Source organism: Vanellus vanellus, assembly GCF_965231255.1.
Source record: "Vanellus vanellus genome assembly, chromosome: 3".
Classification (NCBI taxonomy): Eukaryota; Metazoa; Chordata; class Aves; order Charadriiformes; family Charadriidae; genus Vanellus; species Vanellus vanellus.
In genome coordinates this window covers 111796279-111812376 of record NC_138907.1, presented here as the reverse complement: position 1 = coordinate 111812376, position 16098 = coordinate 111796279, and the positions used below count along the sequence as shown (strand labels likewise).

Here is a 16098-nt window from a genome sequence, read left to right as displayed (position 1 = left end):
TTTTTACACATATCATCATTGCTACTCATTGCCTGAGTTGGCAGAGCTATGTTGATGCTACGTGGTCTGGTTAAGACCCTGCCGTTGTTTTCAGTCTGACATTGGAGTTGACAGAGTTCTGAAATTTCAGATTGTAATCCTTAGTCTTGTAAAATCAGTGTAAGTCTAGGTTAGCTTGGTGGAAATCAGAAGTATTTTGAGAGCAGTCATCCTATATCAATAATTTGACTTCTGCCACCTTCTATATTTGAATACTGTTGCTAATGATAAAACTTGTCTATCTCAGACTGTAGCTTGTTGTTCTTTACTGAATGGATCACAACATAGGTGTTGAATCAAAACATAGATGTCAGACCAGTAAGTTTACCAATACCATCTAGTACCATGTAGTTGTATCAACTTGAATGGGTGTTGCAAATTTTAGGGTATCAGCTGAAATCACTAATGAAAACAGACTTAAGATGTCAGCCTTTGCACATCTGTGATGGAGGCAAACATGCATTTCTGCTAACTTATACCAATGGTTATTTCTAACAGGAACTGCAAAAACTTTTAGATTGCTCTTCTGAAGAGTTTGTTGTTAGACTGTAGTGTTACCAATACCTGTTCATAGTATCCCCTATTATGTTAGAAATCAAACTAGCATTAGCAGTGGTTGCCTGTCCTAAATTAAATCATGTGCTTTAGTTTGCATTGTTAATTTTGACTTACTAGGATGCAGCTTGTTGCAGTATAATTACTTTGTTTAAATACATTTTTCATATTGTACTGAGTGTATAATACTGTAACTTGTAGTATGTGTGCTTCAAATGAGAACTAACATGGCCCGGAGCATGTAGTGTAGATAAACATACAAGACTCATTAAGTGCTTTTCAAAAGTTTGAGCATGAATGAAAGTGTGGCATGGGAGTTTTCTTATCTAGATTTTCCAGGTGCTTTTATGTAGTGTTTTTAGCTTTGAATATTTGTTCTTTAAAAAAGTACTTCTTTAGTTCGGGGGTGGGTGTGGGGTTGCTTGGAGGGGGGGGCTGCTGTGCAGGGGATGTGTGCTTAGAAGATTTCACAGTTATTTGAGATACATCGGTGGTACAATGTGAGCTTGACATGGCAGGAGAATGGTTAAAAGCAGGATTTTTCATCAGAAACATAATGTAAAACTTTATGCAAACAAAATATAGTGTGTCGCTTTTTTACAAATGCAAAATGGAGTAGTCTGTTAATAGAAAATAGTATTTGTATAGCATATACTAAATGTATGTTCTGAAGGTCTATCTTAAAAGTTTCATCACACTATGAAAATATCCCGTTTCTGTCCTAATGCCGATTTCCTCTGTTTACTTCAAAGCATGTCATCTGTATGTTCAACCTTTCTGATGTCACTTTAAGCTGTTCTTTCTTTTCATTCTGTTTTGTCCTTTTCTCAAAGCCATGTAAGTCTGGGTTAAACAAAAACAGACAGGTACAGCCACTTCCTGTGAATTATCATTCCCTTCCTTCAGAGTCATTTCAGAAGCTATCATACTGGCGCTTCATGCTGGGCTCTCTGTAAACTAATGCTCATTACTAGCCTTGAGGTTTGTTTTGACAAGCTGCTTTTAGCTTTTGCATGGCAAATACTTTTCAGACTAATGTTCTCTAAGCATCTCTAACAAAACCACTAAGGCTGAAAAATGTGTCAGTTTAAGTACAGTTTTAATTCACTTACATGATGACAATATCCCTAAAGCTATTACATTACTTATTCTTCAGAGGGTGCTTTTTATAAAGAATGATTTGGATTAATGTGCATCTATTTCAAACAGTTCACACTTTAACAAAAATAGTCTAAATATTTTAGTGCTTTTCTGTGGTTTTTTTATACATGGAAAGAAGAGTTTCTAAACTAACTCTTAATGCATGCAGAAAGAATGGCTTGTTCTTGATTGTTAAAAAAAATATTTTGATCTGAAGAACTGTTGAATTAGAAGTGTTTAAAACTTCCCTTCATTTATTTTTAGATAAATGATAGATAATATATTTAATAGATTCAGGGAACGAAGGCAATTGCTTACACACATTGCTTAAGGATCATTTATTTTAGTAGTGCCACAGTGTAATTTTGGCTATAACAGTTTAATTGATAAGCTTTCTTTCAAAAAATAATTAAGATTTGAATTAACTTAATACCTTTTCTTTAATTAACTTAATACCTTTTCTTTAATTAACTTAATACCTTTTCTTTAATTAACTTAATACCTTTTCTTTATTGATGTGTTATCTGACTCATACCAATAGTAAATAGTGTATTTATGGGGAAATAACAGACAAAATTGGTATTCTGAAGAAAAACTTAAAGGGATTTTTTAAAGAGGAAAAATAAGAGATGTACATTAAAAAGTATATAATAGTTTACGGATGAAGCTTCTTCCTGTCATCTTCATCAATTTGATGGTTGGCTTATATCCATAACATCATAAATATTTTAGCTGTGCTAAAAATCAGACTAGATGAAGACCTAAACTTCCTCCTTTAGATGCCTGATATGATAACTGATTAAATATTCTAGGTACCTAATTAGAGAGACATTGAAGAATCTGAAAAGTGACTTTCTTGTCCTCAGAAGGAGTACCAAGCCCTTAAGTTGGATGCCTAGACTGTAGTGGAATTATAATGCTTAATTTTTATGCAATAATTTAGGTAGACTACCTACCCAGAAAATGGGGTATATCTTTTCTTTGTTTAGTGTCCAGTTGACCTCACATTAAAAAAATATATAAATGGTCAAAGGAACAAAGATCAGTGCCCTAGCTCTAATTTCAGGCAAGTGTGTGAACTGCTAGGCTTAGATTCCCCACAACCTCCAATGGTGTTCTTGAGTAAAGTTGATTGTTTGCCAGTTTTAAGTCCATTTCAAGCACATCAGGCAGAAAACTTAATGGGGATTACATGTAATAGCATCTAAACTTTAAAACTCAGTGTAGCTAGGATGGGGAGTGTACCTGCCTCCCCAGATCAGGATATCTCCCATAACAAATTAGAAATAACTCTGAGGTTAAATGGTAGTAGATAATGGGTTTTTGGATTGCTGCCTTGGAATTAATAGTTGAATAAATTCTTCTTAAATATCCTGATTTAGATGATTCAGATATGGTTAATGCCATTCTGTGTGATAATCCTTGGTTTTCATAAGCAATGTATTTGGATCTATTAATTTATATTAATTCAGAAAGATAAATAACTTAGGAGTAATTAAATAAAAATGTAAAAAAAAGTATTGCAACTGTAAAAACAGTCTTCATTGGTAATTTGAGGAATATAGTCAAACTTGATTAAATGAACTTTGGGTATTTAAAGTGTGCTTTTACATCCCAGGGTTTATGCATGTGATGATGTGCTCTGAAGCTGTAGAAGCTCTTTTGCATCCTCCCAAAATGAGCTTCATTTGGTGCATTGTCTGCAGTGCTGAAACCAAAACTTCACGTTCAGAAAAAGGGAAGGGTGCGACCTCCTTCCCATGAGGAGGGCATTCAAGTATTTCATAGCTAATAGAACTGGATCTGATTTTGCTTTTAGGAATTTGCAATCACTAGTGTAACTTTTCAGAGCTTTGCACTTTGTTCCTACTTAGTGCACAGGTCCCCATCTAGGGAGAATGTTGGGTTTTTTTGAGAACATACTGTCTTAGTATCCTGACTACCTGCGGATGCATTTGTTTTGTTTTTCCATGCTTTCTTTGAAATTCCCAGAAGCTGCAACATTAACAGGACAACTTCAGTGTTACAGATCCGAGTTTTGAATAATTTCTACCTAAATCTTGCCAAAGTTTGAGGTATACGAAGCATCCTCATAGTATCTTGGAGGGCAGTGGCAATGCTGCTCTGTATTTCCGTACTGTGGTACACAGCCCCCTGGCTGATCTTGCATAAATAGAACAGAGGAAACTTCTGGAAAATGGATGTGCATTGCTAAAATTACCCAATGAATCCAAGTAACCGAGGAGTTATGTTTTAGGTTATCTTTGTCTGATACTAAACCAGGAGTTTTTAAGACAGGAAAATCTAAGTTGTGTCTGCATTATTTAAAAATAAACAATCAATCAATCAAACAAATAAACAAAAAAAAACTCCAAACCCAACAACTTCCCCCCCCAAAAAAAAACCCAAATGAAAACTAACTACTTAAATCAGGGGGAAATTGAGTAAAGGTGCATTTGAAGTTAATTAACCATTACTTAATATTTCTGATTTTTACATTGCTTTTCTTAAATAACATTATTTAAGAGAGTTATTTTCTCACATAGGCAGGGCTCAAGATGCTGCGTTTTTTCTCATATAAATACCTATAATAAATGTTTCCCAATATATATAGAGATGTTCTGATAGTATTTAAACATGCCTGTGCATTCTTATTCTCATCTCTTAATTTTAAAATGTGCTGGAACACAGCTTGTTTTGTGTTAGCGTATATTATGAAATACTGAGCCTACTGAGTATTTGAACAAATCTTATGTGCACATTTTCTTACTTTTTACAGGCAGCAGGAGCGGGCACAGGATCGACCGCAGGAGTATCACATGTGTCTCTAAGCACAATGAGCGTGGAAGCTGTGTGTGAGAAGCTAAAGCAGATAGATGGTCTGGACCAGAGCATGCTATCTCAGTATTCTGCAACTATAAGAAAGGTATCAGCTGAACTTCATTAATGTATTTAGTACCTAAACATGGATATACATTAGAAGAAAGGAAATATTTTGTTGCCTCTTTTCAAGAAAATATTTATGGAAACACATCAAATGTCAAAACAACATCCTAACTTCTATGTGTGCTCAGTTTGGAGGATATTTTAATACAAGCATATACTTTTCAGAGAAAATGCTCTCTCTCAAAAAGGAAAAAAACAGACTCAGAAATATAAATGCTGATGAGACTGGTTATTTTGAGAAAAGAAGCAAGAAAAACGTTTTCAAAATTGACATGTGCAGATAAATAGGGTTGCAAATGTGTTCTATATCTAGGTAGTAACATCCCCCTTTTTTTTCCCCTGAGAAATTGACACATCTCTTCTGTTGTAAATGGGTGGTGAAGATGGTTCCATTTCTCTTTTATCGCACTCCACATCTATACATTTTTCTGCTATTGCTCTTTTTTCTGAGACATTAGTACAGAATCATTTTTGTCTTTACTTTTTCCCCACCATTCTGTGTGCTCCTTTTACAAAGAAAGAAGGGAAAAGTATAAGGCTGTGATTAGTGAATGGTCTTGCTGAGCTTCCTTTGTCCCGATGCCTATCAAATCCTAAAATATACAGGGATGGTGTTGATTCAAGGATCAAGAAACAGGTTTATCATAGGAAGCTTCAGCGATGTTGCTTAAAACAAGTAGGATGTCAGATTGCAGCTCATTGAGTGTAGCTGCAAAAAATTCCAGTTGCTTCAGTGGCTCAAGTGCTAAAAGAATGTGCTCGTTGGTTATCTTTAACGAGATTCCTCTTATTTATATTCTTGCACTTCTTCCTGCAAGTGATATAATGTAAAAAGGAAGAATGAAAGTGGTTCAGCCTGGTCTTTTTCCTGGTTTGATTAAGACCATCTGCTGGGATATGGGACCAAACCCACTGAGATCCCTCAGACTAAGCAGAGCTCTCAACTTGGGACTTCCATTTTGTGGCTACTCTCCTATGACATGGTTCCTCTTCTACGTTCTGTCCATCCACTGATATGGTATAAAGAGAAATACAGCTCCTTGTTACATAATGAAAATGGTTCTATATTGAATTTGGTGCTGTTGGAAGTTAAGCACTATATAAACATGCCTAATATAAGGAATTGCCTTCCTGGAATGTAGATGGTGTTTAGGCACTTCTTTCTTATTTTCATCATCAGAGATCAACAGAGAAGTCTAGTCTTCTATCCCCAGGTATTTCTGATGATGAAGGGAATGTAAGCCTGTATTTATGCAGGGAGGGAACTTGATGGAAGTTGTACTTGATCTTACATGCCTCAAGCCAGGGGTCAGATGATGCCTGGGACTTCATTGTTTATCTTCAGATAGTTGGGCAGCTGCAGTCCATTTGTGTTCTGAGTCTGAGAAATGTAGGCGGTTGAATGTGGTTTATTGTCTGTGAAATTTTCTACCACTGATGTGTTCTTTCCTAATGTCTGTTTATAGAACACAATAATATTGCCTTTCATATACATATTTTTGATGGGTTTAATGTTTTCATTTTTTTCATGACACGTAGGTTCTTGTCTATCAGCAATCATCAATAAATAGTCTTTTATAAAAACACTTTTATTATATAGGATTGGACTTAAGAGTGATGTTGGGAAATCTCACTAGTAGTCACCGTCAACATATCCAATTTTAATTATTACCTTTTTAGTCTGTTACTGCCGTGCCATAAGTCTTATATCAGCAATTTACATTATTTAGTTTTATTGTTTTAGGCAAATATAAATGGCCGTGTCTTGGCTCAGTGCAACATTGATGAACTGAAAAAAGAAATGAATATGAATTTTGGTGACTGGCACCTGTTCAGGAGCATGGTAAGACTTTCTCTTCGATATTCATATCATCATAAATTATTCTTTTTCATTATGAACCATAACTTTTTCTCTTTCCTGTTGCTTTCTTATCTTCATCTTTAAGATTATAAGTATCGTCGTAAAACATGAATGCATTTATTATTTTGCTACTTTGTCTTTTTGTCATGAGCACTTTAATGAAGAACTGGTTGCCTATGGATTTGCATCTTAATTGATTGTGAACTCTGTAGTTTTGCCTCCTCTTTTTGTAAGATCTGTTTTTCCTGTATGGGTTCCCTTTTCCCTTTTTAAATTTGCCTATTTTAATGAAATTGTCAGAACTTAATTCTTTTTGAAGCCTCTGTCCTTCTGTTAAAAGTTAGTCAGGGAGTTCAAAGTATTTTAGTGCGAGGAAGTGGACAGCCAGGCTGTTAAGAGATGCATGGCACACAATTGCATAAGCATAATTTTTAAGAAAACTTAAGCTAAAAATCAAGCCAATGAGATTAATGTACAATATTCAATTGACACATACTTGTATAATGTGAGAATGCTGCATTGCATGCTATTATTGAAACATATATATAGGTATCTGATTTCCCCCATTTCCCTCCTCCCAGTTTGAGAGTAAATGACAGTTTTACAGTGAGGGTTATGCATCACAGAGAACTGTGTTTTCTCTTAAGTGTTTTTAGTATATTGCCAGTTTTCTTTCTGAAAATAACAGCATGTCTCTCAACTGCTAAATCAATCTTGAAAGCACTGAGAATTACCAGATGAGATTTATTGTTAGGTTCAGATTGATTAAGCTATAAAACGTGTTTGATTTTGCTTTTAAATCTGTGATTTATCACTTCTCTAGATTTACAAGAACTTAAGTGTTTTGTGGCATATGAGTTCTTTTAAGGGTCTGAGCAGTAATAAGAATGATTTGTAAATACAAAAAAAAAATCTTAAATTTGCAGTAAAGACAATAAATGCATTAGATCTATGAACAAGTTTTTCTTCATACTTTTCCATGGTCACAACCATGTACACGACTACACTTTTACAGTTGTGAATTGTGTTCCTATTTTTAATAGAATTCTTTAACAATTTTGAGAACTTCTATTTATATAATTACGTTTACACTGTCTCTTTTTGTGTGTTAAGATACTTGAAATGAGAAATTCAGAAAATCAGGCTGTTCAGGAAGATCCTCGTGGAACAACCGAGCATGTTACCAGTGCAATTCCTCATAGTGAACTTACTCGTCGTCCTGGGCATAACACGGAGTTGCCTCACACTGAGCTTACAGGTCTTTCTGGTCAAGCTCCCTACACACTTAACTTCAGCTTTGAAGAACTCAACACAATTGGTCTTGATGAAGCTCCTCCACGCCATAGTAACTTAAGTTGGCAGGTATTTATTAGAGAAACGTATTCTGTTTGCTTACCTGTATGGTAAAGGGTTTTTATTCAAGGGCTCTTGGATACAGACAGGTCAAGAAATAAGTCTACTGTGACAGTGCAGGTACTTTTAGTTCTCAGTCTTAGCAAAGACCAGTTTTGCAGAGATGTAAACTCTAACCACACTCTCTGAGTCAAAGTCTTTAGTCTTTGCCATCTGAAAACTCTTCATCTGTTCCAGTAATCACTCTTCAAGAGGAAAAAATCAAAGCTACCATGCTTTTCTCATCTAGCTTAGGGTGGCATCCTGCGAGATTTCTGTTTATTGTAGTATTCAGACTTCGTGTATGAAATGTTTTAGCTATGTGCTAGCCAGATGTTATGCTATTTAAAGGATTACAAATGCATTTATTAGTGGTTTTTTTTTTTCAAACAGACAACTATAGTGCTCTGTGACATCAGATCCTTGTCCTGACAATGCATGATCTATTCATAGACTCCACAGCTGACATCCTTCTCTAACTATGGTTTCTGCCATAGGTTATGGTCAGTTTTCTCCTGTATCTAATGAAATCACCCAAAGTGTGTGATTTTCGTTTGTGCTTTTTAAGAAATAAGACAAATTAATTGGTATCTAAGTAGAATTAAAAAACAAAACAAAAAAAAAAAAAACCACAAACCCAAGCATTTGGCAGCTTTTTAATCTCTGGAGGTCTAAATTAGAAAATCTTGAAGGTGCATCAAAATAGGAAGACACCCCAAATTACTAGCTATAGGTGGTATTTTTAATATTTAAAATTGTCACTGAAAAGAGGTTTGGGATGTATATCCCAGAGATAAATTTCTATCCTGGATACCTCTGTGTGTTTGCCTCCGCACTTGTGTGTGTTTGTAGGATCCTGGTGACCCTTACTGCTTATTTCCAGTAACAAAGTATCGATGTATGTTTTTCCAAAGCAAAGTGGCATGATTCACATTTGTTACGTTGTGTCAAAAGCACAGGAAGAACTATAAGAAGTTTTTTTAAAACTCCTTAAAATGCAAGTTTAAATAAATAGTGCTTCTGATGCCCGTGTAGTTAACTGAATTTGAATCAAAAGAATGAGAAAGGTAGTTTGTCCTTAAGAAAACATTATAATTAGCCTGTTGGAATTTTTAAAGTTGATACTGATGAAAAAAGAATATTGCTGCTTCTCTGGAAAAAGGAGTAGTACTACTGGAAATGCACGTCAAAATCAAATATTTCTCATTTTGGCAAGGAACCATAGCTGCTGTGAGTATGGATAAATAGTAGTGAATATGCATAAATAATCAAGTGTTAATATTTCTGAGGTTCTTGCATTTTGCTTTGGGCATTGAATTGCTTAGGAGTCATGGCAGATTGAAGTCATTTAAACTCTGTTTTCCTTTAGTTAATCATGTTTAGCTATTCCCCACTATTCTAGTGTATATAAAACATTATTGATCTTCTGAAAAGCTGTCAGTAATGCTTCTTTAGTGATAGAGAAGGAATAATGGAATGGTAACCTGCAAATCATGTGTGTGTTGCTTGCTGTGGGGATTATGAGCATCTTCTGAGAAGGAAACATACATGTTGGCTTGCATTGCATTCCAGTACAGAACAAGAAAAAGGAAAATCATAGAATCATAGAATGGTTTAGGTTGGAAAGGACCTTGAAGATCATGGAGTTCCAACCCCCCTGCCATAGGCAGGGACACCTCCCACTAGACCAGATTGCCCAAGACCATGTCCAGCCTGGCCTTGAACACCTCCAGGGATGGGGCCTCAACAACCTCTCTGGGCAACCTGTTCCAGTGCCTTACCACCCTCAAAGGGAAAAACTTCTTCCTAATGTTTAATCTGAACCTGCCCTCTTCTAGTTCCCCCTTGTTCTATCACTACAAAATATGATGAATAGAAACAAGAAAGATAAGAAGGATGCATATAAGAGCAGGAAAAAGGTGGGGGGAAGGAGAAAATTAAAACAGAGGGTGAGAAAGAGAAGGATGGACCAAGAGGATCTATCTATATGATTAAGCAATTCTCTTCTAAATCTTGAATTAATTTGCATAGTGTTCGAATCCACACATTAATTTTCCTGTTTACATTTAGCTTGTTAAAATTACCTGAGCCCTTTTAGTTTTTTTTTTAATAGTGTTTTAAGGTAGGATTTTGAAACGTGGTTCATTTTCAGTGTTGCCCCAAATAAAGCATAATACCTCAACAGTCTTCCAAAGTCTCATCTCTTGTGCACTGCAAAGTTGAGTGGGTTTTGTAAAGTATTTACTGCTTAAGTCAATGCCTCACCTCCAATGCACTGGACACTGTACATCTTTTACTTGGTGGTAGTGAGCAGCCTGTTGTATGCATGACATGAAGGGGTGTGTTCAGCCACAATCCACTCCTTTGCTTTGTTCAGCTTTGTGCTAGACCTTGGTTCTAGCATTTAATAGGTCGCCCAGCATCCCGTGCCTATGGGGTTCTCTGTGTGCACAAAGAGAGCAGACGTGGGGGCAAAAAGTAATATATTTGTCTGAGAACTGATTTTCCTGAAATCAGCTGTATGAAATTTTGCCAGGATATATTGAAATATGTAGGATGGGGGTCTTTTAAAAATGTTTTTGAGAGATATTTAGCATTTAGATGAACTCTTGCTGTCTTTCTAATATAAAATGCTAATTTTATAAATGCACAAATATGTATTAGAAAAGCCAATCTTCACATACAAATTCAACTGTTTATAATTATAAACTCAAGAGTTAGCCTTAAATGCACTGGATAAAATGCTTGTTTTGTGGAAGTCTTCTGTTATGGGGACCAACAATAAGAATACTTTGAGTTTAGTGAATGTGTGTGTGATTGAATATATATGATTATAGTAAACATATTTTAATTATAGCATTGACAATTTTGCTTGTGTAGTCTATTCACAGCAACAAAAAAATCATTTAAGCATATACTTGATGCTTCGAGTTGTTTGATCTTTAAAGATCAGTGAAAGTAAAAATGAGTTGTTCATTTAACTGTTATCTCTCTCTTTTCTTTCTTTTTTTTTTCCAGTCACAAACTCGTAGAACTCCAAGTCTTTCAAGTCTTAACTCTCAAGATTCTAGTATTGAAATATCAAAGCTTACTGACAAGGTACAGGCAGAATACAGGGATGCATATAGAGAGTACATTGCTCAAATGTCACAGTTAGAAGGAGGTGCCAGTTCTACTACAGTAAGCGGTAGGTCCTCCCCTCATAGCTCAAGTGCTTTCTATATGGGGCAGAGTACATCAGGAGGTTCCTTGCATTCCAGTTCAGAACAGGAAAAAGGAAAAGATGGTGAACAGAAGCAAGATGATGGAAGAAAGTCCTTTTTGCTGAAGAGGAATGATGTTGTTGATTACAGTACTTCAGGTGTTTCTACTAATGATGCATCTCCTTTGGATCCTATTACTGAAGAAGATGAAAAATCTGATCAGTCTGGTTCCAAGCTTCTCCCAGGAAAGAAGTCTTCAGAAAGAACGAGTATTTTCCAGGCTGCAGATTTAAAGCTTAAGGGAGTTACTCTCCGGTATCAAAAACTTCCAAGTGATGAAGATGAGTCAGGAACTGAGGAGTCAGATAATACTCCACTTCTTAAGGAAGGTAAAGATAAGAAAGCAGATGGCAAAATAGAGAAGCAGCCTAAATCTCCGGAACATGGATCTGAACCTATTAGAACCTTCATCAAAGCAAAGGAGTATTTGACAGATGCCCTTTTGGATAAAAAAGATTCATCTGATTCTGGTGTAAGATCCAACGAAAGTTCTCCAAATCATTCCCTCCATAACGAAGGAGCAGATGATTCACAGCTTGAAAAGGCAAATCTCATTGAGCTTGAAGATGACAGTCACAGTGGAAAGAGAGGAATTCCACACAGCCTTAGTGGCCTTCAAGACCCAGCCGTGGTTCGCATGTCTATTTGCTCAGAAGATAAGAAAAGCCCTTCTGAAAGCAGCTTGATAGCAAGTAGCCCAGAAGAGAACTGGCCAGCTTGCCAGAAAGTCTATAATTTAAATAGAACCCCTAGTACAGTAACCTTAAATAATAACAGTGCTCCAAACAATCGAGCAAATCAAAATTTTGAAGAAACACAAGGTATCAGAGATTCGCCTCAAATTATGCTGCACCCTGGCTCGGGTTCCAATTCAACTGCGGTTCAGAATGAGAACCTGAAGAGTGTTGCTCACAAGCGGAGCCAGCGTTCAAGTTATACCAGGCTTTCAAAAGATTCATCGGAGCTCCACACTGTTGCGGCCTCAGAAGGGGCTGGGTTTGGAGAAGAGAGAGAGAGTATCCTGTAGAAGCAGCCAGGTTAAAACAGAATTTGCCCATGAATTGTAGCTTGCTTGGAATTCTTTGTCAGTGTGTGGTTACATTAAACTCTGTAGTTTAAGCTTTCAGTATTGTAATAGAAGGTCTAGATTATTTTCAATCATTTTCTTGGAGAGAAGAAATAATTTTTACAAGAAGCAAATTACTTCAGACCTTCCCCATGTATAAAAGCAGTACTTGTCAGCATGGAAAACCAATTCTTTGTTAAGACACTGTGCAAAGGTTTGGTCAGGGGCAGATGTTGCAGAAGTAAGTATGGTTTAATTATTAAAATTATGATGTGATTTTACTTTTCTGTTGGGATATGTATTACTTATCCCTTCTAAACATTCCAGTTAAATCTGCATACTTGCAAGTAAAGACTGTGCATCTTTGCTATTTGATGTAAGAGATGCCAGAAGATTAAATATCACAACCTGACACCCTTATCAAACTTTGCGTTAATTAGTGGATTAATGTGTGCAACATATATTACATATGTTGAAATTTGAGTGTTAAGATACCTGTTTGGCTATATGTACACTTTTACTCTGTATGTTCAGTAATTGCTGTTGACTTTGTGAACTTTGGGTAGAGTGGTGATAAGGTTTGTAAGGAACATTGTCTAGATGCGTCATTGGAATTGGCAGTTATTTATAAGGTAATACCTTATCATTGATTTAGTGGATCTATTATTTATTATAGGTACATAATTTTACAGTTGCCGATCTAAATCGATGCAACCACCTGAGTGAGCTACACTAAAATATGGATAAAGTATGAGTGTGATGTCTGAACTTATGGAGTATCTGTTGCTGTGCGTGATCTTTCCTTGGTGCAGTGTTTATCATTTGGTTATCGAAAGAAAAATAAGCAGTGTTTGCCATTTTAAAAATGATGCATACTTTTTGGAATCTTGTCAGAGCTGTATGCCAGCTTCTTTATTTCTGCAGTGCAGGGTTTGAAGATTTTTACATCATTACATTTACATCATTACATTTTTACATCATTATTGTAGCTAATACTTGTACTGTCCAGTGAAATCTGCATGTTTTTGAGGAAGAATTGTTCAAAGTAGGCTCTTGTAGTACAAAGAGAATAAAAAATAAATTGGCATGTTGGGTTTGTGTCCAAGTTTCTATTTATTGTGGTATTTTGCTTTTCACTTGATAAAAATGTTACGTCTGTGTTGTTTTCATTGAAGTACTTCATGGGTTTAATTGAAAAGAATGGATTAAACCAATATTGTTATTAATACAATACTAAATAAGCATCAAGTATAAAACCACATTAGAAATGTCTGCTTTGGTACTTCCGTTTATCAAAAGGAAGTGCCATAAGCTGCAGAGATGTGGCCACCTCCCATTAGTCCAAAGCAGTAATCCTGCTGTTTGTGGCAGTTAACATGTGCTGGGAGTTCTGCACAGATTTGTTTCTGTCCTAGTGCATCTCCAACCAGATGTCTCCAGCAGGACCATGTGGGCATAGCCTTTGTTATCCAAATCCAGAGGATCCGTTTCTATACCAGAATCAACAGAGAAAAACTGGCTTTATCTAGGCTCTTCGTATTTTCATTCCATGGGTGTCTTATACTTACAGGACTGGAGACATGATCTGTACATTTTTGGATTCTGTTAAGTTGGTTTGTTATTTGATTGAATTAAAATTTACTGATTGAATTAAAATTTACTCATCAGAGTGTTACAGAAGTACTGAAGACTTCTGTGCACATCTTTATCTATTCGAAAGATTATTAGTTTAACCAAAAAGCCTCCCAAAACAAAATAAGAATCCCCCGAAGCCTATGTAGCTTCATGATATTTTACTGAATCCTTGTGAACAGTTTTTTGGTTTATGTTCTTCCTATTAAAAAAAAGTACATCACTCTACTTTTTGAGATTTTTGTGTTGTAAAAGCTTTTTACAGAAAGATATTTAAAAGAATTGTTTTGTAAGAGAGGATAAGAAGTGTAGCCTTCTTCATTTAGGCATGTTCAGAGTATTGATGAAAGAGAGCAGTTATTTCAAATCATTTTGTCTGTTAAAGCCCTCAAATAATCCAAATGGATGAACTTCACATTTTCATATGGTTCTGAGATTTTCTTCTTCCTGAAAGTTTTATCCCTCAAGTCCTCATAAAATAGCAAAACTGGGATGAAATAGGTAGTTGGGTGGAGAGTTTTTCATTATTTCTGTCTTGTATTCATTTATACCCGTGTAATTGCTTACCATCACTAGGAAGCAATAGTTAACAAGCAAAGCGTCTGTGACGGGGCTTAATGTATTACTTTCTGTGGGTATGTAGATCCGTGCCCTGCATGGGATGTGGGTACCTAAATCATTTCAGTTCCAAACAGGGGTTCAGTTCTGCTTCCTTTAACAGCATTATATAGTAATGCATGCTGTAGTTTATATAATCAGATGTGTTCATGGACTTGTTATTTAATGCCGCCTTAGCAAAATTCCTAGAATCAGCAAAATACTAGTGCTTCATAGCCAGGCCAGTATGCTACGAAAGCTGTTTGTTAATACGACAGTAAATATAACTGACACTTAGAGTCTACTTGCATCAAAGTAACTAGACAGAGTGCATTTTTCTTCTCCATTGAAGCATCTTTTAATTTTTTGTATACAGGTGTTCATAAGCAAACAGAAGAAAGTGTAGTACTCTGATAAAGGGAGAGAGGAAAAGAGGGAAGAGAGAAATGGAGTACTTAATACAGCATAGTAGTAAGAAGTGTCTTTGAGTATGTACTAGATATATACGTTGGTTACTCTACATATTTAATGAATTTTTCACACATAGAATATGAAAGAATAGCATTAGCAAGGATTAAAAATACTCTGCAGTTACATAGCTGAAGCTTGTTTTTTTCTCTACCACAGTTGCTATGGTTACTAGCTTGCTTAGTTTGTTGCACCATTCTTGGAGTTAAGAAACCATAAACAATTTCCAGTGTTGAAATATTAAATGTTAGCTCTGTGACTTGTGGGAATCGTGGAACCCGAGTTCCACGGAGAATGGAAATAAATGAAGAGTGTAAAGCAATAAGACAACTGCAAACTTATTTCTGGTACTCACCACTTTCCAGAACTCTTATAATGATAGTTTATGTATCCACTCTAATTTTGGATGACTGAACGCTACAGGAACTTGAAACCGTGACTTCTTTGCCTAACTGAATCTGAAGAGCACGGTTTGGCTTGTCCTCTTGTTCTGATGCCTGCATGTTTGCATGGTTAGGGTGAAAGTAAATCATTTTTGAAAGAAAAATTGGATGTAAGTAACATTCCAGGATTTATGTGAGACTCTTGCGGCTATTTGCCAGCTTTTTCCAGGGTTGCAGTTTATAAGGAAAGGGGAGAGGGAAATTCTTACATCCCACCTGTAAAACTTGCAACAAAATAATCATCTAGTAAAGTTCTTAGAGAATCTGGAAACAGGTTTCCATTTTGTGCCTGTCCTGCTCAGTGTGGGATGTCTGATCATCCTGAATGACTTTATGCATGCAGCAGAATATATATGTGGTGTTACTAAGTTTTCAGTTCTTAGCTTTCTTAAGTTTTCTTTTCAAATACTGTGTTGTTTCGTTTTTTTTTCTTCTCTTTCTTTATATAGTCTTTGCGAAACTTTCCTGGGACACATTTAGCATGGGTTTATACGTACGCTGAAAATAGGTGGTTTCTTCTGTGGTCTGGGATTCAGCTATTCACTTCTGTCCACAGAATCCTCAAAGCCCGTTTTTTACCTTTGCGGCTCTCGTGAGAAGCTTTCTGGACCTCACGGTAAGAATATGGGAAGTTCTTTGTGTGGCCATGAGACACACAGGCAGAGGATCCCAATAGCATCTGTTATCCATAGTCCA

General features: G+C 36.0%; 1 protein-coding gene across 1 annotated transcript in view; it reads left to right on the top strand.

Annotated features, from left to right (window-relative positions):
- KIDINS220 (kinase D interacting substrate 220) overlaps nt 1-13356 on the top strand; it is an 81322-nt gene extending 67966 nt beyond the window's left edge. The window contains exons 27-30 of the mRNA XM_082480512.1: nt 4514-4660; nt 6425-6523; nt 7655-7903; nt 10952-13356. Of these exons, the coding sequence (XP_082336638.1) occupies nt 4514-4660; nt 6425-6523; nt 7655-7903; nt 10952-12223 (1767 nt within the window). The 3' untranslated portion in view covers nt 12224-13356. The remainder of the gene's footprint in view (nt 1-4513; nt 4661-6424; nt 6524-7654; nt 7904-10951) is intronic.
- Nucleotides 13357-16098: the final 2742 nt, after the last annotated feature.